This window comes from Heloderma suspectum, chromosome 4 (assembly GCF_057233095.1).
Source record: "Heloderma suspectum isolate Gila_16-S chromosome 4, 16-S_ref, whole genome shotgun sequence".
NCBI lineage: Eukaryota > Metazoa > Chordata > Lepidosauria > Squamata > Helodermatidae > Heloderma > Heloderma suspectum.
The window spans coordinates 71,383,825-71,409,980 of NC_139461.1; the positions used below are offsets into that span (position 1 = coordinate 71,383,825).

General features: G+C 41.2%; 1 protein-coding gene across 12 annotated transcripts in view; it reads right to left on the reverse strand.

The window, feature by feature from the left end:
- Nucleotides 1-578: 578 nt before the first annotated feature.
- The window catches only part of DTNA (dystrobrevin alpha), a 223,494-nt gene continuing 197,916 nt past the window's right edge, over nt 579-26,156 (reverse strand). For 8 of the 12 annotated variants that reach the window (XM_084849611.1, XM_084849614.1, XM_084849609.1 and 5 more), the window contains 7 exons: nt 25,263-25,359; nt 17,953-18,112; nt 14,172-14,261; nt 12,854-13,022; nt 10,221-10,353; nt 8,240-8,285; nt 588-4,200 (listed from right to left, as the gene is read on the reverse strand). In XM_084849611.1, coding sequence (XP_084705737.1) covers nt 8,268-8,285; nt 10,221-10,353; nt 12,854-13,022; nt 14,172-14,261; nt 17,953-18,112; nt 25,263-25,359 — 667 coding nt within the window. In that variant the 3' untranslated portion in view covers nt 588-4,200; nt 8,240-8,267. Of the gene's footprint in view, nt 4,201-8,239; nt 8,286-10,220; nt 10,354-12,853; nt 13,023-14,171; nt 14,262-17,952; nt 18,113-25,262; nt 25,360-26,156 lie in introns of all 12 variants that reach the window. The other 4 variants (XM_084849615.1, XM_084849612.1, XM_084849616.1 and 1 more) reach the window with 2 other exon arrangements.

Here is a 26,156-nt window from a genome sequence, read left to right on the forward strand (position 1 = left end):
GATTTGTGAGAGTGCAGGGAGGAGGAGAGGAAGGGAAAGTCCTATTGCACAAGCAAAAGTCTGCTTGCATGATGTTGAATGTTGCCCATTGAAGCCCTGAGAGGGGAAAAAAAAGATAGCAATTCTAATGTTTCTAGTGGAGTTATAGCTCCTGACTCCCCTGAAAGTGTATTCATTACCAATCAAGACAAAATAGCATCCATGCTGTTTTCTTAATGGTATAGTATTTTTTCATTGTGATGCCCAGATTGTGGAACTCCCTGATGCTATTCCAGTACCACCTGAAGGCATTTTTGTTCTGGCTTAACTGGAGTCTCATATCTGGCTATCTTGATGTTGGTAATCTTATCTGATCCTCCTGTCTGGTCTTGATTTTTTGTCATTTAAAACTTTCATGATTATTTTTTGTTCTGGATATTAGTTTACTTGGAAATTATTGTTAAAAAAGAACAGTTGGACAGAAATGCTTTTATAAATTCACACTGAGTTATCTGTATGAGCCTGAGGAAGAATTCACCTAACCTGGGGGGAAATGAATCCCTAAGCCAGAGTAAACAACAAAAACTGAGGCTTGATTAATTACTTTTAAAAATTCTTTTTAATGAAGAAATAATTCCATTCCAAAATATAGACACACAATTAAATAGTTTAATCACTTCAAAATATAACATGTCCTCAGTAGGTTTGAACACACGCACACACACAAAACAATACTTAACAGCAATACAAAATCCCCCCATACAATAATAGTTGTTTACAATACCAATGAATAATGTGAAATTTGTAGTGTGTGTCTGTCTGGACTAGTGAGAAATAACAGTAGTTAAAAACATCAGACAGTTAGTAGCCTCAAGATGTAACTCTTCATACATTTTTGGTTCGCAAGTAAAAATGCCCTCTCTTCTCAGAACACAGTGGAGTGCTTGTCGTTCAAGGCTCCTTGCACTGAATTGAACCAACCTAACTGTTGCAACCTGAAGTTGCAATATTTACAATATATATCTACAGCAATTCTACGAAACTAATAAGAATGGGAGATGATTAAAGTAAAGGCAGACAACTGTGCTAAATAATGGTGCAACATTTTTGTCTCATGCTTATAAGAAAATACATATTATCACAACAAAGGCCACGCACCTTTTAATGCAGTTTTTAATTAACATTACTACTTACAGAGTATCTATCCTCCATCTTTTCTTTCAACATTCAAGAATCCTATTAATCTTCACATTCTGATTCCTGCCTCCTAACCACCTTTCCATTGACAATCCATCATTAATTTTTGGCTGCAATAACTGGCCGTACATAAAAGGCCAGTTCAACCATTTCTGTAACTTTAAAGTTCACAATCCACAATCCAAACCAAGTTGAACAAACAGACAAGGACTGAGTGGGCTAAAACATAGGTCCAGTTGGGACAAAACTCTCACCTAACCACTCTTACATGTGTGTAAGTGTCTCTGAGTTTGGGAGATTGTGCCTTTCTGTGCCACCCACCAGGCATACCTGTCCCACCAGACATCCACATCTGCGCCTGTTTGAATAGGGCACATGCATAAAATCTAATTCCTGAATGCCTCAGCAGCACAACTAACATCCCAAATAAAATCTGGGAATTGACCATGTGATCTGGACCGACATCTGTGGGGTTTTAAGCATGTACACTTTAATTCAAATGTTATGCCTGCATGTTGGTGTCTGGTAGCCACAGAGGTTGGATTCCCGCACTCCCACTTCCCTACCACATGTTGGAGAGAAATCAGGGGAAAGCATTGCCCTTGCTGGGCCATTGCCAGCTTAACAGCTGGGTAACATAGTGAAACCAGGTTTTGGTTCTGGAGAGGCAAATAAAACAGTGCTTAATCTTTGAGTTCCAGAGTACAAGAGGCCACCTAAAGCTCTGCTTGGGGATTCTGTGCCGAAACCAGTGCTGAGCGAATGGTGCTGGGGTTGTGAAGACAATAATAGTGCTATACAGATCTTGCAGTGCTTAGACTCATGCATGGATCTTACATGCAGTGTCGATGTACAAATAAAGGTTGGTGTTAAAGCAACAAGGTTAACACTCCAACTGTAGTTATGTGGCTGAATTTGGATCATTTGGATATAGCTATGTTCTATTCCATTTTGCTTCTCTTCAGGAAATATCTGGTTGGAGTCCTGAGGTATCAGCAAGATTTAACAATATACTGTAGTAGTTTTAACTGATGAGTGCTAGGCACTAGTAGAGGGTAACCAGTTCCTGAGAAAAGGGTGTAGGAGAGGTAAGCTGTCACAGGTTATGAATAGTGCCCACCATGTCAGGTTGATAGATATAGGAGTAAAGATTAGTTATTGCAAAGGTGGGGTTGGGGGTGTCTCTATGTAAACCTATTTTATTTTCTGCAGTTGTCTGAATTCTGTGATTTGACTACTTAGAGACAATGCTGAAATATATACAATGATTTTGTACATATGTGAACAGTAGCTAAATAACCTTTGTCTAATGCTTATCCCTTGTAGAATCGGCAGGCAGATAAAACTTCTAATTTGGACAAAACTGTATGCAAGCTCTTTGGAAAAAGTACTGTTAGTAAAACTACATTTTCTATGAAAATCAGGATTTATAGAATTGAGCCTGTTCTAAACTGATGCCTGATATTAGCATTGTTGTACCATGTATGAAATGCCTTCATCAATACCCTGGCATACTGTTTTCTTCCTAACTAAAAGATCACTGATGTGAGTTGTTACAAGCTAATTCACTGCATAACAAAAGCTGGAAAAAATCATTGCAACATTTCCCCCCTTTTATAATCCTGATGCAACGAAGGCCCATGATCTTTCTTCTCACTGCTGTAGTGAGAGATAGGATGTTAAGAGTTAATCCAAGGGACATCATTTTAATTATATATCTTTTTTTTTTAAGGGCACTCTTCCCTCCTGTGCTTATCACAGATAGCTAATATCCTCATTCAGCCCTGAAAGAAAGTCTCGCTACACATTTCCAAGAATGCATGCAGAACATCTGGTGGCTGGCTAAGGCAATGCACATTCAGAAATAAAAGAAAATAGTTGCAAGCGCACTTTTAAAGCCTGTACATTTAAAGCTGAAGGCCTCAACAAACAGGATATGAAGGATGGAGAAATGTGAAAGAACACATGCTTACTAAAGTTCTACAACAGCAATAAAACAAATACTATGAAAGATTATACGTAACGTTAGTGTAGGGATTTTATGGCACCTGTGGTTTATAAACAGCTTTATAACATAGTTCACAGTTTTAAGAAGATCTGTGCTGATTTTAAAAACTAGATTCTATATTATTTGAATGTTGCCTTTTGTATATGATATCTATTTGGAAAGAAAATATTTACACTAACTTCTATGGCTGATTTGTTAGATTACTTTGAAAGAAAACATTCCTAAGTTATGTAGTAGCCCTAAATCATAGAGATACTTTGTAGTGCATTTTGTACAAGTCTGTTTTTGTTTTGTTTTTGTTTTTTTGCAGAAAGACTGTAAAACAAATTGTAATCCAAGGTTGCAATCCTGCACCTGGTCATGTGCAGTTAAATCCCATTGATATCTATGAGATTTCAGCACATGCAACTGGATTCAGAATTGCAACCATAGTCTAATACTTAGCTTTTGGGCTATAAATATGTACACTCAGGAGTATATTCATTCAGTGTTAAATGCATCATTGTAGCTTTTAAAATTTCCTCTGTGGAAAAACAATGTACAGTGCGTAGGAAAGTGTTTTAAAATCTCAAACTATTCAGAAATCAAACTCCTAATATAAACAGTATTAATATTGTCATTGTAAACTGAACAGGTTCAACAGTATGTGCAAAGGGCTTGTGTTTTGTTAGTTCTGCTGTTAACTGTAACAACAGCATTTTTCAGCCTGTGTTCTTCACCAGTAATGAGCCATGTTACATAAGATGTTGCTGATATAAGTTAGCTTTAAATAAAAATCTTTTATTTTTTCTTCTTCAAAACAAACACCTACAAACTACAACTTGTAGAACAAAAGTAATGTGCTACAGTCTTCAGATCTAGTTGGTTAACTTATGTCAGAGATGCTGCACATGTTGTTTCACTTCTTCTATAAAGCTGGCAGCCAGGCTATCTCTATCATCAGTCTGAGTGCAGCTCTCTTCCTCCTCCTCCTCAGTTCTTATATCACTTTCGTTGTCCATTTGACTGCAGCTTTCCTGTCAAGAAATATTTAACAGAAATTTGATGGCAGCCACTGTCATAATGTACAGGGACATACTGTTAAGCTTGTATATTGCCTGATGCATATTAGTGGGAAAACAAAAAGCTATCAGTCTACAGTGCTTCCCTGATCCAGAGCTCTGCATGCCCATAATGGTATATACAGAGCTCCTGCACATTACTTGTTCGTTGCTTTTAGCACTTATTACCCTGCTCTGTGCATTTGGCCAAATGGAATGAATGTTCCTTACAGCCTGGATAGCTGGGGCCAGATTTCCTCTGTCAGGAGGGGCTGCACTGGTGCACCAGCTTAAACTGGTAAGAACATAAGAAGAGCCATGCTGGATCAGACCAAAGTCCATCTAGTCCAGCATTCTACTCACACAGTGGCCAACTAGCTGCTCATGGGAAACCCACAAGCAGGACATAAATGTAACAGCACTCTCCCACCCATGTTCCCCAGCAACTGGTGTACGTACGCAGAGTAGCAGAAGCCTCTGAGGTAGCATATAGCTATCAGGACTAGTAGCCATTGATAGCCTTCTCCTCCCGGAATTTGTTCAATCCCCTTTTAAAGCCATCCAAATTGGTGGCCATCACTACATCTTGTGGAAGTGAATTCCATAGTTTAACTATGCGCTGCATGAAGAAGTACTTCCTTTTATTTGTTCTGAAGCTCCCACCAATCAGCTTAATGGGATGACCTTGGATTCTAGTATTATGAGATAGTGGATAGGGAGACATTTTTCTCCCTTTCCCCACACCATGCATACCTCTATCATGTCTCTCATGGTGAAAGCTGTTTCATGCCATGGAACTCAATTTGGGCCTCCAAGCTGGATGTAATAGCACTCCCAGACTGTGAACCTCATCCTTCAGAGGGGGTGCAACCCTTTCCAAAACAAGTAGAACACCCCCATCTCAGGTTAGACAAACTACCTGGTAACAGTACCTCCATCTTGTCTAACTTGAGCATAAATTTACTGGTCCTCATCCAGTCCAAAGTAGAGTTATACCAAACCCCAGGAGGACCCCACTCAGTGGTTTCATGCAGATGTTGAATAGCATGGGGAGGAGAAATAGAGCTCTGCAGCACACCACAGCACAACTGCCATGGGGCAGAGCAGTAGCCTCCAGTGACACCTTCTGGAAATGACTGTCCAGAAAATGAAACCACAGAAGTGAAATACTCCTGATCCTCACCTCAGAAAGCTGCTTTAGAAGGATACAATGACTGATGGTATTGAGAGCCACTTAGAGGTCTATAAGAATTAACAGGACACCCTACCCCTGCCTTCTTCTAGCCAAGGTCATACCTCAGGGCAATCAAAGCTGATCCCATGTCAAGTCAAAGCCTGCAACTGGACTGAAATGTATCCAGATAATCATTGGCATTCAAGAGCGTCTAGACTGGAGTAGCCCAGCAACCACCCTCTCAAACAGCTTATTCAGGGACATAGGGAATTCCCTGTACTTGAGTAGAGAGGGCTACTCAACGTATGAGTGGCCCTGGCCCCTCCATTGAAAAGAACGTGGAAGCTCTATGAGTATATCAGAGCTCCCGCAAGCACAATGGATTGTTGGATCAGGGTTTGTGCAAATAAAACACATCTTAGAGTGTAGGAGTAGAACCACCCACCATGTTGAAACAGTAGATCCAGATTGCAGACTGATGTGTTAGTGCAAATAACTCATTTGGGATATGCATATGACTGAAACTGGAGTCTGTCCAGGACCCTCCTCAACCATTCCCAGGTTGAAGAGACCAATGCTTCCTTTTTATTTCACCTGGCCCTGTGAGGAGGAGATTCTTTCAGCTCTCCTTTGTAGGTTTAGGCTAGCATCTCTTGCAGTCTGAGCTTCGTAATATGCCCATATGTGATGCAGATAACTGTGATGGCCATTTAGATGTGTCTCTGCATCAGGTATGTACCTGGAAGGCTGCTTGAACATGCATATTTTCCAAGATGTATTTGTTTTGGTTCATTTGTCTTTATTTGAAATACTATGCACAAACATTCAGTTCTACAATAAAATCTTGACTTCATTCTGTAAATGACTAAAATAAAGCGGACAAAACATGATCTATTTTTGAAGTGGGGAAATAGCTGTACATGATTAATGGAAACAAGAAAACCTAAAAAGCTTCTAGTCTTGCATATTGATGTGCTGCCAGCCAGACGTTTATCTGAACAAGAACATAAGCAGCTGTTGCTACTTCTCTTGTATGCAGAAAGAATTAAACCTTGCAGAGGAATTCAAATATCATGAAGCGATGTGATTCAATATGGTGCTGATTTAGCAATTTGAATTACGATAGTTGCAACTAACTTAACTCCTATTGACTTTAATGAGACTTCAATGTGACTGATTTTCTCTAGAGTGGGCTGCTCAGCTACATTTTGAGCTTTTAAAGCTAATTTTAAATTTCTCGAAACATCTATACCTCTGTTACACATTATAAACCATAAAGGGAGATTCAACAAAGCTTCTGGAATAATCCTATCCTGGCATCAACATGCAAGTTGTTTAAAGCAAAACAGGAATTAAAAAAAAAAAAAAGAATCTGGCTGGTAAAAATCTTGTAACACAGCTTACAAAATATCGTTTTCAAAAGTAGAGCAAGCTGGACCTGACATATAACTCATGATGGCACTTTTTAACAAATCAGAGTAGGTGCCAGTTAGCTTGCATCCAAACAACAGGTTTATAAACTGAAATCAGTTGAACCAAAATAGGAACAATTATTTTGGGCAGGTTTCCATATCATTCCTCTTAAGAGTATTATCTTGGACAAATATAAAATGAGTAGAAAGTGTACATTGGTATCCTGGGGCTATAGTTTTATGTTATCAAGCCCACAAAGACAAGCCACTTAGCTTTCTCAGTACAGCTCAGTATGAGCAAGTTCTGTCTGAACAATTACAGTAGAACTGCAAGAGATTTACAATACACTGGTAGAGAGTAAATGTGAAGGTGTACAACAACATCTTGAACTGTACATCTTTCTGGAGTTAGGCTATAGCACCCTAGTTCCTATATAAACAAAAGTTTCTATTATTTCTGTAATACACAAAACCACCACAAGGATATGGTCAGCACCATGATCTTTGATTTCTCACACCTAGTGGATAAGTCCAGTTGCAGCAGAACAAACTGTGAGTGAAAGTTCATTGTGATTAATATTCCCTAGGTTAGCCAAACATCTTAGCTGCTCAATCTCTCTCTCTCTCTCTCTCTCACATACACACACACACACACACACACATTGTGTGAAAGTTCACTTTCTTAAGAACAGAGGAAAAGTTATTGACACAACACTCCTGCAGAGAGGGACAGAGGGCAATTTCACTAGTGCTGAAAGAGTATGCAATAATAAGGTTGGTGGGATGCATTTTAGTCCTGTTACTTAACTATGAGTAGAACAAACAGCAAGTTATAAATGCTTTTAATGCTACCCTTGTGAGAACTGTGGGCGATTGCATGAGTTGAGTAGTTAATGTATGCAGAACATACGTTGACTATACATTTTAGATGGAACTTAAAATTACAAGGTGCCAAAATTTATCTCAAATCATTCTACTAGACTAGAAGTCAGCATCTCTAGGTCCAATCTGGTGTTTGTGGGGTACCATAGATTCTACAGCTGCAAAGCTCCTCTCTACCTGCCTCCCCTCTGGATTTCTTGAAATCGATGAAGGGAGAGTTGGAAACATAAACATGAGTGAGGTAAACAACCCCCTCTCACTGTATGCCTCTCCACTTGCCTTCCTGGCAAGAGCAAGAGAGCACACAGAGATACCAACTAGAATGTGCTAGCAATGGAAGGCTTTCTCCTTTTGGTTATGCACTCTGGTATATATGCTCTTTCTTAGGTAACATGAAGGGAAAGAGATGAAGGATGTCTGGATTTGCCAGTAGTCCTCTTTGGGACTTGGGTTTGGCTACTTTCCCCCTTCACACATGCACCCATTCAATGTGGCCTGCTAGTAAAACTAGTTGCTTACAAGAGTTTTAGACTAACATAATACTTACTTTGAGGGGAGAATACAAGGATAGTTACTCATCCTTGCAAGCTGACCTGTGAATAAAAAAAGAAAACTGAAGAAGTGAGCAGCCAAACCAGTGTAGCATTCCATAGATAACGGTGCACAAGAGAGGTGAGAGAGTGTTGGCATGCGATAATAGTATACAGGAAATAAAGAGGCTTGCGTGCAAGAAGAAACTATAAGACGGTTCTATTGCCAATAGGAGCAGGAGGGGGTAAGCACTGAATTTGCTGTTCCGAATACAAATGTTATTTGCTACAAACTCCAAAGCTAGATCAACTATGAAAGGAAGAATCTCTTCTAATTCTTCCTCCTAGAGTTGTTTGTAGTACCAAAGGAATGTGATTTCTTTGATAGGCAGATGTAATTCAAGAACTGTTAATTATTGTGAATGCCCAGAGATCTTTGGCTATTGGGAGGTATAGAAATGTATTTAAATAAATAAATAATGACTAAGTTCTAGCCAATCAATTGTTCAGTTACAGCATTATTTTCTAGGCATGTGTACCTGGAACAAAATGATGATTAAGTACGTGGCACCACCTTCTTGGCCTGAGCAAATCTACCCTGTTCAAGGAGTATTTTTTACATATAGTGAAACAGAAAGTGCATTTTCATATTGTTCAAAGCTTCAACTCAAGAGAAAGTACCCTAATTCTAGTAATAAGCCTTATATGTGGCATAACTTAACCATTTCCCCCCCCCCACACCAATGAGGGCCATACAGCCTGACACTATGAATGTGTGTTTCAAAATAAGTCCCACTATTATTAATGTGGCTTCCTCCCAGCTAACTGTGCCAAGGATTGCAGCCTTATGATGCAATCCTGTCCTTAACATGCTCAAGAGCAGGATTGCACCATAAGGTGCAATCTTATGTCCTGTCCCAGCCTTATGGTGGGTGAGGATAGGATTGCTACTACATCTCATGCCAGTAGTTAGGGGAGGCATGGGTTGCTATTCTCTGAACCCCTGGATACACCGTGGGCTTTTCCCGGCAGTATGCTTGTGGAGTGGGTTGATTGATGCTATCGAGAAATTTGTGCTGACTCGTGCCTTTCATGCATAATTATGCCCAGTGGAGGCTGGTGGCTCCAATTTCCATGGGGCTGCAAATCCGCTCGGGGTTTCAGTCAGAACTCTAAAGGAGCTATCCAAAGTGCTGAAATACATTTTGGGGATAGGGTTCAGCACCTTAGATAGCTCCTTCATAGTTCTGGCTGGTTCTGATTCACAGCCCCAATGAAATCAGAACCACCAGCTCCCACTGGCCGTTGTCGGAGTGATGTTATAATCAGTATGTGGCCACAGAATTGCCGGGGACTCTGTGGGAGCGGCCACTGCTGCAGTGCTTCCTTTGTGCTGCTATGACTGTGCTGTTGACTGTGCTGGGGGAGCACAGGATTCCAGCTAATTATGCTTTGGCATAGCAGCAACCATTTTAGTTGTGCCACAGGACTGGACCGACCATCTGTTTTTGGTTTTTTGGTTGCATGACGGCTAATTGGCTTTTGAAATCAGCTCTTAGCTCCACTGAAAAGCACTGTGAGATGGCATTGGACAATATAAAAGTTGGACCTGTGGAGATGAAATCTGTGATGGCTCATTCACACATGCAAATCATCACTTTATTCTACAGTGCCAAACATGCTTGTGTGAGCCAACCTCCACTCCCATTGTGATTCAGTAAAAAGCACCTTGTTGACAGAGAATGTTACTAGCATTTGTGATGCACCAAGTAACAGCTTGTGAAGGTTAATGTCAGTCTTATTCTTTTCAGTACATAATGTACTTCCTGATTACTCACAGACAGAAATTAATGAGTGAAAGTATTATTTGGAATCTGAAGCCTCTTCACCATACAAAGAATGCACTTCTGATCCAACAGAAATAAAACTTAGCACATAGTAATTTATTGGTTCTAATTTAACCTAGATAATTTTGTTGAGCTCTTATTTCCTTTTTACCTGATAAGCTTCATCCTGCAGCTTTTGCTTCAAATACTCCTCCATCTTGAGCTCATTCTCTAGCTGGCGGACAGAATCATTTTCATAGTTCTCATCATCTGCTCTAACGTAAGGGTCTCCATCTTCTGTAACCCTAAATGCAATTATTAATAAATAGCTTCCTAAAATAAAAACAAATGCTAAAATTCCCTAAAGCACTTATGCTGTCCTCATGAATTTTGAAATACAAGATCAGTTTTGTGCTTTTTCTTTTAACTGCTTATGCATTCCTTCAGAACTGGGGGTTTATTTCCTAGTACCTTCCCTCACACACTTTATCTTTCAGATGGTTTTGATTACTCACATGGAGAGGAGATTCCCACCTGCAGTACATTCTAGGATAATTACTAGATAACAGATGCTACATGTTCAGCAGTATCAAACTGAAGATTCCTCCCTGGACAGTACCATGTCAGACTAAAAGTTGGGGGTTGCATTTATAAACACTTCCCCGTGTAAAAAACCCCCTGCATGTACTAAACTAGCACATCATGAAGACAGATTCTTGCCTAGCTCTTTCCTGATATGCTAGATTTCTACTTGTAGGGAGGGTGTTTTTTTTCAACATAGGAGCATTAAAAATGTGACCATCAATCCAGGAAGGAACAAGTAATTTGGGGTGCAAATCTGTGGATTGTGCCCCTGTTAAATGGAAGCCTAGGAACTCTGAGACCCTGAACCCTGCTGGGCTGGCAGAGCAGGAGGAGTGATGGAGGCAATTTTTGCCTCTCCATCCCCCACTTTTTTTTCTCTCTAGAAGGGTCCCTAAGCACATCTAGAGGAGTCATGCTGGCAGGAGCTCCACTGGGGCTGGAGTGGCCATAGCATTTCTTGTATCCTTGCCTTTCCTCTCACCACACACCAGGAAGCCCCCTTTTCAACCTCTACAGTTCTCTGAAACCACTTTGTGACCTCAAAAAGTAGCAGGTGCGGTTCTTTCCAAGGCGGCTGCAAGGGGTGGGGGAGAGATCAGGACTGGATTTTCGAGTCCCCTTCCTGATGTCATAGCAGTGTCTACAGCTTTGGGAGGGGGACTCCCAAAAATCCTATCGTCCCTGGGACACTCTCCAGGTATCATAGGATTGCTCTCTTAGCTGAACGTGTAGATCAGCCCTCCACTCAGCACTATGTCCAGGCTTTGGAATACACAGCTGAAAACACAGGCAGTGTCCTGAAGATGGACAAATACTAGTTTACCTACAACACTCACAGTGAATGCAGAAAGCTAACAATGTGGACTATGTAGGTTGAACTGGTTCCTGTCCACTGCACGACCACGTAGGGACCAGTAGAGGGTGATGCACTGGACTGTGGGGATTAGAAGTAAAGAAATAGCACTTCTGGTTCCAAGCAGTCAAGCCATCCCTTGCACCTCTTGGCATTAATAATGCCATACAGAGGTCAGGATCCAAAGAGCTATTTTAGCCATGCCCAACATGTTGGGCACGACCAGGGAGATTTTTTACTCTGAACAGCAAACTGCCATCCTATACCACACACTACTTTTGAAAGTTTCAAAAGCAGTTTTGTTGTGTGGCATAGGGAGGGAGGGGGTAAACTTTTGAGGAACATAAGCCCAAGTGTGTTGCTAGGCCTGGACCCATGGTGCCCCAGCCCTGAATCTATTTCCCAGGGGCCCAGACCTATTCCACAGAGCCTTGAGTGTCTACTGGTGCCAATGAACAGGTTTTTTCTCTCAATTGCTATGGACAAGGCAACTTTCAAGGGAGACTGCAGCTGGAGAGGGAAAGGTTAACTCACCCCTTCCCTCATGGTGCAACATCTCTCCCCCCACAAGGCAATTAAGCTTAATAAAACCATCTTCAATTGGTTAGGGTTGATTTGGCTTTGGGCGCAAATTAATTGAAAAATTAATTTGATGAAAAATTAATTGGATCGCTTTGCCTCCTGTGAATTTTAAATAAATCCTAAATATATAAATTCCTAAATTAGCACACATGCAGATTTTATGCAGATTTGTGTCTTATGGGCTTGGTCCCCAAATTTTCTGAGTGCATACCAATAAGCCCAAAGTTCCCATTGGCACACATGACTAGAATGATGTGTGGTTCTTTGGATCCTGACCAAAGGCTTTTGACATTACTTCAATTATTGATCAGACCCTAGATTCACATCTGAAATCACAGCAACACCCTGATCTTCAGCAGAAAACAGCCCATCTTTTTCTCATCCCAAGGAAAGTAAAAATATGTGTACATTTCCAGCGTATCTGTTGGAAATACTCCTTTTCCTTTGGCTAGGGTCAGCTATTGCTAAATTCATCTTCCTCTAAAAGGGCTCCATTTCCATTTTTGTTTTCAGAAATATTCCTAAAGGGCATCAATGCTGAATTTCAAAGCTAAAATCACTGCAAGTTCTTCCTACCAAGGCCTTGTGAGATTTTTTAATTGGACTTAAAAACAACCCTTATTGCTCTTCTTGGCTTAATATTTGATTAAGAGAGCAATTCAATATTACATGTACATAACTTGATTGCTTAGCTTGTCTTATTGAAGACAAAAGAGAATATATAATATGTAGCAAGAAAGAAAAAAAGAATAAGAGAGAGCAAGAGTGTGTGGGGGAGTACCCACATATCACTACGAATGGTTCCAGTGGCAGCTGCACTGTGAAGGTAGCCTGGCTTTCGGGCATGGATCTGTGCAAGGAAAGCCTTTTCGGAAGTTGGTGATGGAACAAGGTCTTCAAAATGAGTCCGACCAAATTCAGAATCCACATTGCTCTCTGTTTCACTTCCAACTTCTGTGGGAAGAAAGGTGATGATGGTACTATGGTTACATGAGTTCTAGCATGTTTCTCTCCTATTTCTAGCATAGACTGAGTTGCTGAAATTGCTAAAAATACATCCGTTTGTACAGTTTTACTGAGTTAACTATTTCAGTCCTGTACTGTTCACACTTGCTATTTATTACTGATTCCCAGTCACCAACTAGGGGATCAGCTGGGCTATCCACAGTTGAATCAATGGATTACCCCTTAACATTTTTGTCCAAACCCTGACACAACTTTGGATCTCTTTTATATAGAACTGCATCTTGCATTACCTGTGTAGCACTAAGGGCTTCTCTACACCAAGCTTTTATCCTGCACCTTTACCAGGGCTTCTGCTTCCGGATCCTTTGCGGCATTAAGATCGACTCCTTTACACATGCTTTCTTTCAGAGATTTCCTTTCTCTGCAAGTTCTGTATGTTTCATTATACAGCCACTAGATGGCACTGTGCTATAGCTGTGGTATAGCGGAATTGCAGAAGTAAACAGAGCCGTTGGAGTGCTTCAAAATGCAATTTAAAAAATAGTGGGTTATCCCCATTAAGAAAAAAGCCACAATAAGGGTCACAAAGCATGGGAGAGGCTCTGGAGGGTGATGTCATGAAAAGGACCCACAAAGTACTGTGAATGACCCATCATGCACGCACAATAAAAGCCTTGTGTATAGAAGACCTAAGTCATGGCACCTTACTTCATACACAAAAGATTATTGCTGCTGTATGGCAAACCTGTCAACACTTACCATCTGTTAAAAGCAAGGGGAGTTCCTTGAACACAGCAACAGGTGCATGGCCTATTGCTACATTCCAGTTACCTTGGATTGGGGCAACTGTCCTCATTTCAGTTTATTCCTCCTTAGGGAGGACATTCCAAAGCTGCAGTGCCTCTACAAAGAAAGCACTCTCCTTTGTAATTACACAGCATACTTGATATGGAAGTCACTTGGACTAGGGACTCAGTGGAAGATATTAAGACACTGGCAGGCTGGTATGGGAAGCTGCTATCTTTACATCTTAGAAAATGTTCGATGGAACATACATACATGCCTTTTTCTAGGCTGCACTTAAAAAAAAAAACATTTTAAACTATTACAGCCTAACTGTGCTTTAAATCATCAGACCTGAGTTCAGCTCTTTCACCAGAGAAGACATAGTGTTGGTGATTGAATCTGCTGCTACCAGCAAGTCATTTCTTAAATTTCTCCTTGCACCTGAGATAGAAGAGGAAAAAAGTACTAAATATTTTCAGCGAAGTATACTTTATGTTTAGAGCTCTTTTTACTCCATGCAAGGTTAACAACTCAGGATGTAATTACATTGCAGCGTAGCAAATAAAAAGACACATTTGAGATCTTTTAGGGAGCTAAAATTTTGCTTTCATATGGATTTGGTTTCTGCTTTCCTACACTGCACAGTAACCACAGCTCAATGCTGTGCAATGTAGGAAAGCAGAAACCAGTGGAAGGCAGAGCAATCCAAGGTGGGCTGGGGGGTTGGGGAGAGAATTGCACCACCCAGGGCAGAAGGTGGTGGTGGTGGTGGGGAGATTTTCTGCCCCCATTCTTCCTTTTTAAAATTCCCTCCCACGGACACAAATGAGAGGGGAATGAAGTATGCCAACTCCAGAGCTGGGGACTTTTTCACCCTACTGCCAGAGCACTGAAGTTTCTGCTGCTGCAACAAGGAGGCCTTGTGCGGGACCCTTCTCCACTTGCAGATGGGTGGAAAGCGAGGTCTGCAGTATCTTAAGGCCCTGGGACACTAAGGGACATTAAGACTGCACCCTTAACGATGGTGCCACTAGCCTAGAATAACATGCATATGGGTTAGAACAATATAGAACAGAGATGGAGAAGCTCCATACAGTCAGTAAAAACAAGACCTGGAGCTGACTGTGGCTCAGATCATGAGCTGCTTCTTGCAAAATTTCGGCTTAAATTGAAGAACGTCGGGAAAACCACTAAACCGTTCAGGTATGACCTAAATCATATCCCTTATGAATATACAGTGGAGGTGAGGAATAGATTTCAGGGATTAGACCTGATAGACAGAGTGCCTGAGGAACTATGGACGGAGGTCCGTAACATTGTTCAGGAGGCAGCAATGAAATCCATCCCAAAGAAAAAGAAATGCAAGAAAGCAAAGTGGCTGTCTGATGAGGCTTTACAAGTAGCTCACGAAAGAAGGGAAGCGAAAAGCAAGGGAGAAAGGGGAAGATATACCCAACTGAATGCAGAGTTCCAGAGAATAGCAAGGAGAGACAAGAAGGCCTTCTTAAATGAACAATGCAAAGAAATCGAGGAAAACAACAGAATGGGAAAGACTAGAGATCTCTTCAAGAAAATTGGAGATCTCAAGGGAACGTTTCGTGCAAAGACGGGCATGATAAAGGACAAAGAAGGCAGGGACCTAACAGAAGCAGATGACATTAAGAAGAGGTGGCAAGAATACACAGAAGAACTATACAGGAAAGATCTGAATGTCCCTGATAGCCATGATAGTGCGGTCACTGAACTTGAGCCGGACATCCTAGAGAGTGAAGTCAAGTGGGCCTTAGGAAGCATTAGTAACAACAAAGCTAGCGGAGATGACAGTATTCCAGTCGAGCTATTTAAAATCCTAAAAGATGATGCTATTAAAGTGCTGCATTCAATATGCCAACAAATCTGGAACACTCAACAGTGGCCACAAGACTGGAAAAGGTCAGTTTACATTCCAATTCCAAAGAAGGGCAACGCCAAAGAGTGTTCAAACTACCGCACAATTGCGCTCATTTCACATGCCAGCAAGGTGATGCTCAAAATCCTACAAGCTAGGCTTCAGCAGTATGCGAACCGAGAACTACCGGAAGTACAAGCTGGGTTTCGAAGAGGCAGAGGAACTAGAGATCAAATCGCCAACATTCGCTGCATCATGGAGAAAGCAAGAGAATTCCAGAAAAACGTCTATTTCTGCTTCATTGACTACGCTAAAGCCTTTGATTGTGTGGATCACAACAAACTGTGGCAAATTCTTAAAGTGATGGGAGTACCAGACCACCTTACCTGTCTCCTGAGAAACCTGTACGAGGGTCAAGAAGCAACAGTAAGAACCAGACATGGAACAACCGATTGGTTCAAAATTGGGAAAGGAGTACGACAAGGCTGCATATTGTCACCCTGCTTATTTAACTTATATGCAGAGTACATCATGAGAAATGCCGGGTTGGATGAATCAGAGGTCGGAATTAAGATTGCTGGGAGAATTATCAACAACCTCCGATATGCAGACGATACCACCCTAATGGCAGAAAGCGAAGAGGATCTAAAGAGCCTCTTGTTGAGGGTGAAAGAGGAGAGTGCAAAAGCTGGTTTGAAACTCAACATTAAAAAAAACTAAGATCATGGCATCTGGCCCCATCACTTCCTGGCATATAGAAGGGGAAGAAATGGAAGCAATGACAGATTTCACTTTCTTGGGCTCCAAGATCACCGCAGACGGTGACTGTAGCCATGAAATTAAAAGACGCTTGCTCCTTGGGAGGAAAGCTATGGCCAACCTAGACAGCATAGTAAGAAGCAGAGACATCACCTTGCCGACAAAGGTCCATCTAATCAAAGCTATGGTTTTCCCAGTAGTAATGTATGGCTGTGAGAGCTGGACTATAAGGAAGGCTGAGCGCCGAAGAATTGATGCTTTCGAACTGTGGTGCTGGAGAAGACTCTTACGAGTGCCCTGGACTGCAAGGAGGTCAAATCAGTCCATCCTAAAGGAAATCAACCCTGAGTGCTCATTGGAAGGACAGATAATGAAGCTGAAGCTCCAATATTTTGGCCACCTAATGCGACGAGAAAACTCTCTGGAAAAGACCCTGATGCTGGGAAAGACTGAAGGCAAAAGGAGAAGGGGACGGCAGAGGATGAGATGGCTAGATAGCATCACCAATGCAATGAATATGAACTTGAGCACGCTCCGGGAGAGAGCGCAGGACAGGAAGGCCTGGCATGCTATGGTCCATGGGGTCACGAAGAGTCGGACACGACTGAACAACAACAACAGTGTAAGACTGCAGTGGAGGAGAAATTGGAGAAAAATCTATATGACTTGATTGTATAGAAATATTACATGTCTGAATTGTGTCTGGAAAAAGGAAGAAGAAAATCCATTACCAATCAAATAGATTTAAGCTTGGGTAGATTCACAAACCAAGTTGCTGTTGTTTTTAACCTACTGAGGAATTAGTTTTTTCTTTGTTTTTCTAGCCCATTTTTAAGCAATCCATATGGAACTAACTCATGAGAAATTTCTAGCACTTTGGGATAATAGCACTAAGATCATACAGGGAAATGAATGCTCCTAACTAAGGAACTACTTTGCTATAGGGACTCTGAGCCGTCAAGCAGTTGGCAACAGAAACGATCGCCACACAAGGTAGGGCAAAATAGCACATTACGAAGGAGTATAATTGCAATGGTCAAGGAATACAATGCAACTTTCTGTACACTTGATTAATAAAGGATGTTGTGTCTGGTGAGGATAATTTAGAAAGCCTGGTTTGTTAAGTTAGGGACATACTTTCTCTCATGTTTTTCATTACAGAGCAACAAGGTTCAATTATAATTTCTTGCAATTGTTTCATTCCATAGAATCATAGAATAGCAGGGTTGGAAGGGGCCTACAAGGCCATCGAGTCCAATCCACTCACTGATTCTTCTTGCCTGAAACACAATCTTTTAATTACTTGGTTAAATGATAAAAGCTGCTTTGCAGATAACATGATACATTTATGGTGAGGGAAGAAGTTGTGGAACTGCGGAGCAATCCCCCTGCCCCCTCAGCAGTACTGATCTACATCGATAGGGAATTTATTGACTCTTCCTGACTATGACCTCTTTTTGACTGATGATGGTTTGTACAACTTACCTTGTGCAAAAGCTTCCTGCACATCTCCCCCCACACCTGTCAGAGAGTCCTGAGGTGTGTGGGCTGGAGTCGAGCAGGCAGATGCAGATCGGATGGGCATAGGAATAGGCCGGCTGATAGTGTGACTGGGAGAGGAGCGAGGGGAGCCTGCCCCTTGGGTCTGGAAAAAAGGCATGAGTGGTTAAGAGTGACTTTCAAGAGAAGGGGCTTGGTTGCTGCCATCTCCAGTTATATGCCTGCTGTGCAAATCATCAGAAAATGCCTACCTCATGCTGAATAGCAGGATCATCCTGATAGAAAGCAAATACATCAGCTTGTTTTGTTAGTTAATAGGGCCAAAAGCACACACTAGTAAAACAAAGGAGATGAATAACATAGGGAAGGAGAAGTGAAATAGCCAAAAATTCTGAGTTTAAATAGACATACCGATTAAAAAAAAAAAAAGCAATATAGGAAATCTTTTTCTCAAGGAAAAAAAAGTTTAACAGTGTACATAGAATTACATGGGTTCTTCTTGGCTCTGTAAAATGCAAATGTGGATGACTTTGGAAAAGGAGCATATAAAGGGAGGGAGGGAGGGAGGGAGAAAGGGAGGGAGGGAGATGGTTAGAAAATAATTATAAGTATATATGTAATTGTAATAATTCAAAAAATGGAAGTAGGAACTTGTTGCTGGTTTGAAAGTGACATTTTCCCCTGCCTTCCCTTTGAAAGATCCACAGTCCATCATGGCTTAGATGTACGGTGTCATTCTTCGAATAAAAGTCCAAATTGGCATGTAAATGCCAAACACTACTGGTTGGTGAAGCAAAACCTTATACTTTAAAGAACAATCCAGACTTCTTTTTCCTATTGCAGGGGGTGGATGGAGAAGACAAATTTAACCCCTATATTCCCAAATAAATGGTTTTCTCTGCAGGATACGTCTACATTCAGGTACTTGGAATAGCAACCAGAGCTGCAATTTACTTTAATGGAATGTTACTTAAGTAATATTACATTCTTAGGTGCTGGCACTGTGCTGCAAGACCCATCCTTCCAGAATCAGCCCTGACAGGCCACAAAGCAAGCCACATTTGAAATATGGGGAATTTTTAAAAGCCACTCTTTAGTCTAAACTAGAAGTTGCTTTGTATGTGTGACACGATTCCACATCTCTTCCCCATGTCTCTTGGCAACATTTAGTTAAAGAAGATGCCTGTGTGACATAGCATCATAGAGGTGGAGGCCCCAGTGAGCCAGTGTAGTGTAGTGTAGTGTAGTGTAGTGGTTAGAGTGTTGGACTGGGACTCAGGTGATCCAGGCTCTAGTTCCAGGCCATGAAGCTCACAGGGCCAGTCACTGACTCTCAGCTTGCCCTACCTCACAGGGTTGTTTTGAGGATAAAATGGAGAGGAGGACCACATAAGCTGCCCTGGGTTCTTTGCAAGGGGGAAAAAGGCAGGATATAAATGTAATAATAAATAAAAATAAATACATCTAGTCCAACCCCTCTGCTTGATGCAGGAAATCCAGAGCGAAGACAACTCCAACAGACGGGTGTCTAGCTTCTGGCTGAAGACCTCCAATGAGGAAAAGCTTTCCCCACCCCCTCCCAGTAATTAGTCCAATTGTCAAACTGCTCTTACTACGAAGATGTTTCTCCTAATGATCAACTAAAATCTACTCTTCTGTAACTTAAGTCCTTCTGGGGCAGCAATGCCCCCCCCAAGAATTTGCCCTCTTCTGTGTGACAGCCCTTCAGGTATTTGAGAAGTGCTATCATTCCCTCTTCCCCTCAGTCTTCTTTTCTCCAGGCTAATTTCGCTCAACATAACCAGGTCCTTTAATATTTCCTCATAGGATGTTTTTCCCAAACCACCTTTGTTGGCCTCTTTTGAATGCATTCCGATTTGTTTACATCCTTAAGGTATGGCACCTAGAACCATATATAGTGTTCCACATCACCCTCATGCTCAGTGTTTCTGTTCTGGCTCTACTTCATTGGCTCTTGCTTGCAGTGGCCAGGCCAGCATCAAGGGTAGGTATGGTTAGGTGCCTGCCAAGGGCCCACTGCAGGGGGTCACTGAAAAACACCCCCTCGAGTTGCTCCTCCTCTTCACTATTGCAACCTGCTTGTTCCCCTGCCTCTCGCTCTGGTCCAAACAATGATGCTGGTAAGAAGGAAGCTGTAGATGCCACTGTCCACATGCTCTCTGTCTGTCTGTCAAGGAAGCAAATGCTAGCAATGATGAGAAAGAGGAGAACAACAGCAGGTGGTGAAAATGGCAGTGAGAAGGCAGACTCACTGAGGAAGGGGGTCCATTAAGGCTGTTTTGCCCAAGGACCCTCAAAAGCCCACAGCTGGCAATGGGTAAGAGAAATGTTCAGTGTGTTGAGGATGACATATCACATATTCTGCTTAAGCTGAAATATCACTGGAAGAAGTGGAGGAGATGCAGATTAGCATCAGCCATGTGTTCAAAGTAACATGCAGTTTGGCCCTAAAATACAGCACAAATCACTATTGTAGTGGTGGGGAGACAAACCCCAGTGTGAGTGCATGCAAACTTTTGTGTGAACTTAAGGAGGCTCTCTAAATCATGCCAAAGTGTTTAACATCAGTCACAACAGATGGTCTGGGGATTTGGAGTGCATTGTCATCATTATGTTGATGACACTCAGCTCTAATTTCTTCTTTTCACTTAATATCAAGGAAGATGTTGATGTTTGAATCACAGTTTGAATGCAGCAACAGGCTGGATTGGGGCTAATACACTGAAGCTTATTCCAGACAAAGAGAAGGCCTCTGGAATTTGGATTTAGCTTGTAGTACTCTCCCTGAAATATTAAGTTTGCAGTCCAAGGATGCTTTTGGATCAGCCTTACACCTAGATGCTCAGATGGTGGCAGTAGCCAGGACTGCCTTTGCCCAGCCTAGGCTGGTGTGCCAGCTGCACTCGTTCCTGAGGAGGCCAGACACGGCTACAGTAACACATAACTTAATTACATCATGACTGGATTATTGCAATGCACTCTACAGGGGAAACTTTAGAAATGTCAGCTGGTCAAGTATGTGGTGGCAAAGGGTATTAGTGGGCACTTGCCATGCAATCATGTTACATCTATCCTGCGATGTCTGCACCGGGCGCCGATTTGTTTCCAGGGGCAAATCAAAGTGTTGGAGATCACCTTAAAGCCCCAAATGACTTGGGTCTGAGATACCCAAAGGTACTTCCTCCCCTACTAACCTGCCCAATGTCGAAGATCTGGTGGAGAGGCTCTTCTCTTTATCCCACCTATGGTAGAAGCACGGTTAATGGCGACAAGTGAGAGTGCCTTCTCGATGGCAGCACCCAAGTTGTGGAACATCTTGTTCCATAAAGTTCAGCTGGCCCCAACTCTTGCTATTTTCCACTGGCTATTGAAGATATTTCTATTCTGGCAGGCTTTTTCCTTGCAGGTAGATAATGATTTGATTTAAGATTGTTTTTATCTGTCATCATTCCTGCCGCTGATGCTATGGTTTTATTGTGCAATTGTAATTTTAACTGATGTAAGCCGCCTAAAGTGATATGAAGGCATCAGGAAGGAAGGGTAATATTTTTCTGATAAATAAAAGTCATGTAGTTAGTAGATGGAAATTAGCAAAAGATTCTAAAGAACATGCAAAGACCATATCCTTTCACTGTCATACATTCTCTACCAGGTACTCCATTTTTGTAATCTGAAGTAGGCAATAGCAATAGGTTTACTTGAGGCCCACTGGGTGACATATATAGTTGATGGACTGCATTCAGCTTGGGGGGATTACATGTTTTGCAAACTTGCTCTAGCATCGTGCACACTAACCAGTGACTACAGAGATAGGAATCTATAACTAAAATATGTTTGCCATTTAATAGGGACTAGGTTGCTTGGTACTAGGGATGGGGAAAACTTTGGGAACCACTCTTCTGAGTCATGGCCAAGGGTGGAATGTTTTCATTCGGCTCTGTTGAAACTCCAAAGTGGATTTCCACTCTGAACCAGTAAGGGGAAGGTAATTAAACACCCCCTTGCTGGATAGAAGACCTTGGTGAAGATCTGGAAACCGCTAGTCAGCAGCAAGTCTTGGATTCACTTCAGTATTGCTATTACCACTGCTTGCAGCCATAGTTCCAATGCAGATATTAGTAGCGGGAGAACTCCACTCTCTTCCTAGATTTGCAATCCCACTGTCTTCAGTGGCTAGAATTCTACTGCCCAGATAACACAAATAGGACTAGCTCACACCATTTTTGAGGAGAAGCAGGGGAGCTGCTTTGGGTCCGTAATCCTGGAAGAATCTGTTTAGCATTTTGGGGTCTAAACTAGGGAGTGTTGGTTTGGCAGAGCAGTTCAGTCAAGTTTATACTGCTGTTTTGTTCAGCAGCAGACCAATTCCTTTCCTGTTGCAGCTACCATCATGAAGACAATGACATTTTTAATGGAAATTATATCTATACCTCCTTGTTGACTTTACATATATGAAATCTCATAAGAACAAAGCTTAGATTTACCCTGCAAAGAGCTCCCATCCCCACCCATTAAGTAACACTTGAAACAAAACCTGGTTTGTTGGTCTTTGGTATGTGGCACCCTCTGGTGGAACCTAAGGTAACTCACAAAGAAGAATTAGCTGGCTAGTCATCTTCTATACAGAATACCACCTTTACGTTTCTGAAGTTCTGAACGAGAACTTCTTCTTAGGGATATATAAATGAAAAAGTCATAGGCTAGGGAATGGACAGTTGCCTAGCTCACTAACTACAAAATATCTGTGATACATTTGTAAAACTTTGCATTTTATGCAAGAGTGCCAAGCTGAAACAAGGGATGATTTTTTCACAAATCCTTTCAACTCCACAAAAAGTACTTCCACTATTAGAACTTTTCACCCTATTTCTAAAAGGCGCAGCCTTTTGTGAAAAGGGTACAAGAAGGAACGCATCTAGGGAGATGCTCCTTTGTCCTATCCAATTATGTCTAATTGAGTAGTTGTGGCAGGATGTGGATGGGGACGTGCAACTGAATGTGCATGCTGTGAAAATAATGCAGTATGGATAGACAACATTGGCATTCCGATGCACATCCAAATAGGGATGTCATTCATCTGTACTGTATTACTCCACTAACAGTCACATGTAACAATATGTGTCCGGAGCTGGATTGGAGTGAAAGTCTTGCTGTGCAATGCAGCAAGGCAGGATGTTGGCCTTGTTCCCTCTGCAACAGAGATATATTTGCTCTTTTACCCCAGTTGAGACTGAGAAAAATGTAACTGTTGCTAGCCTCCTTGGACATTTTTAATGGAATGACAGGGTATAAATATTTTAAAATAAATAACATAAAATAAAACAGGGCTTTGCCCTCAGTAATATCTGCTGGACAAATTTTTCTATGTTTTTCTTTCCAGCTGCCTGAGAGCAATAGAAGAAAGGAGTTTCAAGGTCATTACAGTGTAAAAAAAATTCAGCTCAGCTAGCTACATTTCTCACCAACCTGAACTATTGCTGCACTTTCAGATTAGAAGGGAGCTGCTCATGTTCACACATTTTTATAGTTTGCATTGTGAGTATTTAAAAAAGTTACTACTCTTTGTGCCCAAGGTGCCTCTATATCAGTCGTGAGCAATGGAGATCCCTTACATTTATGCTGACTTCTCAAGGAAACCATAACTCTTAATTAGCTAACTGGATGAAGTACTTAAACTGCTCAGATAAAAGGTGAAAAGCATGCAAGATAGTGTTATTTATTGGTCCAGAGCATGTACACGCATTTCAAGCAGATTTCAAACAGCATACACTTGGATAACACAAGCACTCCTTAAGAGTTAGTGTGACATCTACAGGGTAAATAACTTACTCCCTGCTTCAATTCTTCTTCCTAAGGAAAGATTGGACCATTGTGAGTTAGATGAACTGGAGTTTAAAGTTGAAGGTAGAGGAGAACTGAAGATTCAGAGCAGGCAAAAACCTGGTTTCTGTTGTTATCTACACTCTGTAAAACAAATCCCTTGAACTTAGCGCACTGTGCTTCTGATCACCAATTGCTGGGTGGGTGGGTGGGGGGACAATGGGGAAAAGCTGTTGACTTTATGTCCTGTTTGCAAAGCTGGAATGGGCAACCTTTTTTCTGTCAAGGGCCACATTGCTTTGGGGGCGATCTATTGGGGTCCAGATGTCAGTGGTTGATAGGCCAGAGCCAAAAAATTGGTGCAGCTAACTCCTTTTTTCCTATGTCTTTCTCCCCCTCCTTCTCTCTCTCCCCTTCTTCCTCCCCACCCAGACAGCTGCAAAGGAAAGGACAGACTGCGCTTGAAAGTGGGTGGAGCTGATTGCCTGCATACAGCTTTGGAAATCAGGTTAAGGGACACAGGTTGCCCACCCCTGTTCTAGAGGTACCTGTCTAGCCACTTTTGAAAACAGACTGCTAGACTAGATGGTCAGATCCAGCAGAGCTCTTCCATTTTTGCTCTTATTGTACATACAGAACAACAGGTGTGGCTGTATAGAACCACAGCTTCAACTTAAATGGTGTACCCAAATTCCACTTACAAAAGAAATCTGCCTCAAATTTCTGAAAGCTCCTCATGTTCAAAGATACTATGAATACTATATACTATTCAAGAACAACAAAGATAGTTTACTAGCCATTTTTCTGTGCATGGCTGCATTCCTATGGAAAGTCTACATCAAAGAAAGAAGGCACCTTGTTAGAAGGAGGTAGTTACCAGAAAAAGAAGAGAATTTTCACACCACAGGTGCATCTCTATTAAGTCCAGTGAGACTATGCTGGGTTTATGCCAGGCCTGAATTGTATACATTTGCAAAATTGCAAATAACTGAAGTTGGGTTTTCTGCCTCCTCCTTGATGACTCTGTTATCAAGGGTATGAATTTTTGCACATTATAAAATGGAGTATGATAAATGGCTGCTTTAATGACAATACCACTCCTTAGTATCTGAAAGGAAAAAGGAAGTCATTCATGATCTAGAGAAAGGGGCATTTGGATCCAGTCTCTATTACTGCTGCTTTTCTGAAAAGGATGATCAAGCTGCAGGATGAAAAGATAAGGGTAACTACATGGTATTAATCTAGGGAACAGAAACAATTAATTGCTGAAATAAATGAGGGGACATTTCTCACACAACTAATGTTTATGGGATGAAACGTACAGACTGTGAATTATTATTATTATTATTATTGATAATAACAATAATAGTAGTCTCTTTCCTTGAATTACTTTTTTCCATTACACCACTACACAGCTTTTCTGTTTTGCTTAATATGAAGTTGACATATTCTACCTTGAGCAGTTTCATGAGGCCTTCTAATTGAACCATGAGTTCTCTCCGGCTTTCCTGAAGAGCAGACATCCTTTGTTCCAGCTCATCCTTCCTCTGTCTAAGAAATAAGCATTTAAGATCAGAGTAGTTATCTGACCATTTCATAGCTTTCCAGGACACAGAGATACATTTGAAATCAATACAAAGAACAATCTACACATGAGTTGCATGTGATTTCTTCGACGGAAACATTTTTTGTGTAGTAGTATTTCCCCAGTTGAAATATAACTGGGGCAATAAAATTGTTTAGTTTGTTTTCTGGTACAATAAGTCAAAACAGTCACAGTACTTTAGCTTAAAACACATATAATATTTCTATAGTTGCAGGATCACCTGGCTGGAACCTATTCCAGTAATTGATAAATGGCATCCAATGTTTTTGGAAAGCCTGGATAGAGTTCATTCTTCTCTCCCATTGCAACTTGTAACTTATTTTATTCATTATCAGGGTAGTCCAAATCTTATTTTTCCATTGTACTAGAGACCATATATATGTTGAAGAGAATCTTCATTTTCGCTTTTGCTATTTTGCAAAAGTTGTGCAAGAAATTAAAATAAGCCCTTTTAACTGTTAATTGGTGCTTATTATTCTAAACACACACAAAGCCAGACAGAAACTGGTTTTTCTGACAATGCAAATTAAAACAGATGAAAGATCTCAATTGTCAAAGCTCCCTAAGGACATTCAGTGCCAAGAAATTTAAACTAACTTATTGTGTTTTAAATCTGTGAAGCAAAACTGAAAAAATATAAAAAGAAACAAACCCAACAACCCTAAATCAAGCAGAAGTGTCAGTGTTACATCATCAGTGGGCATTTTTTAAAAAGTAAAATAATAATGGCCTGTCAATTAAA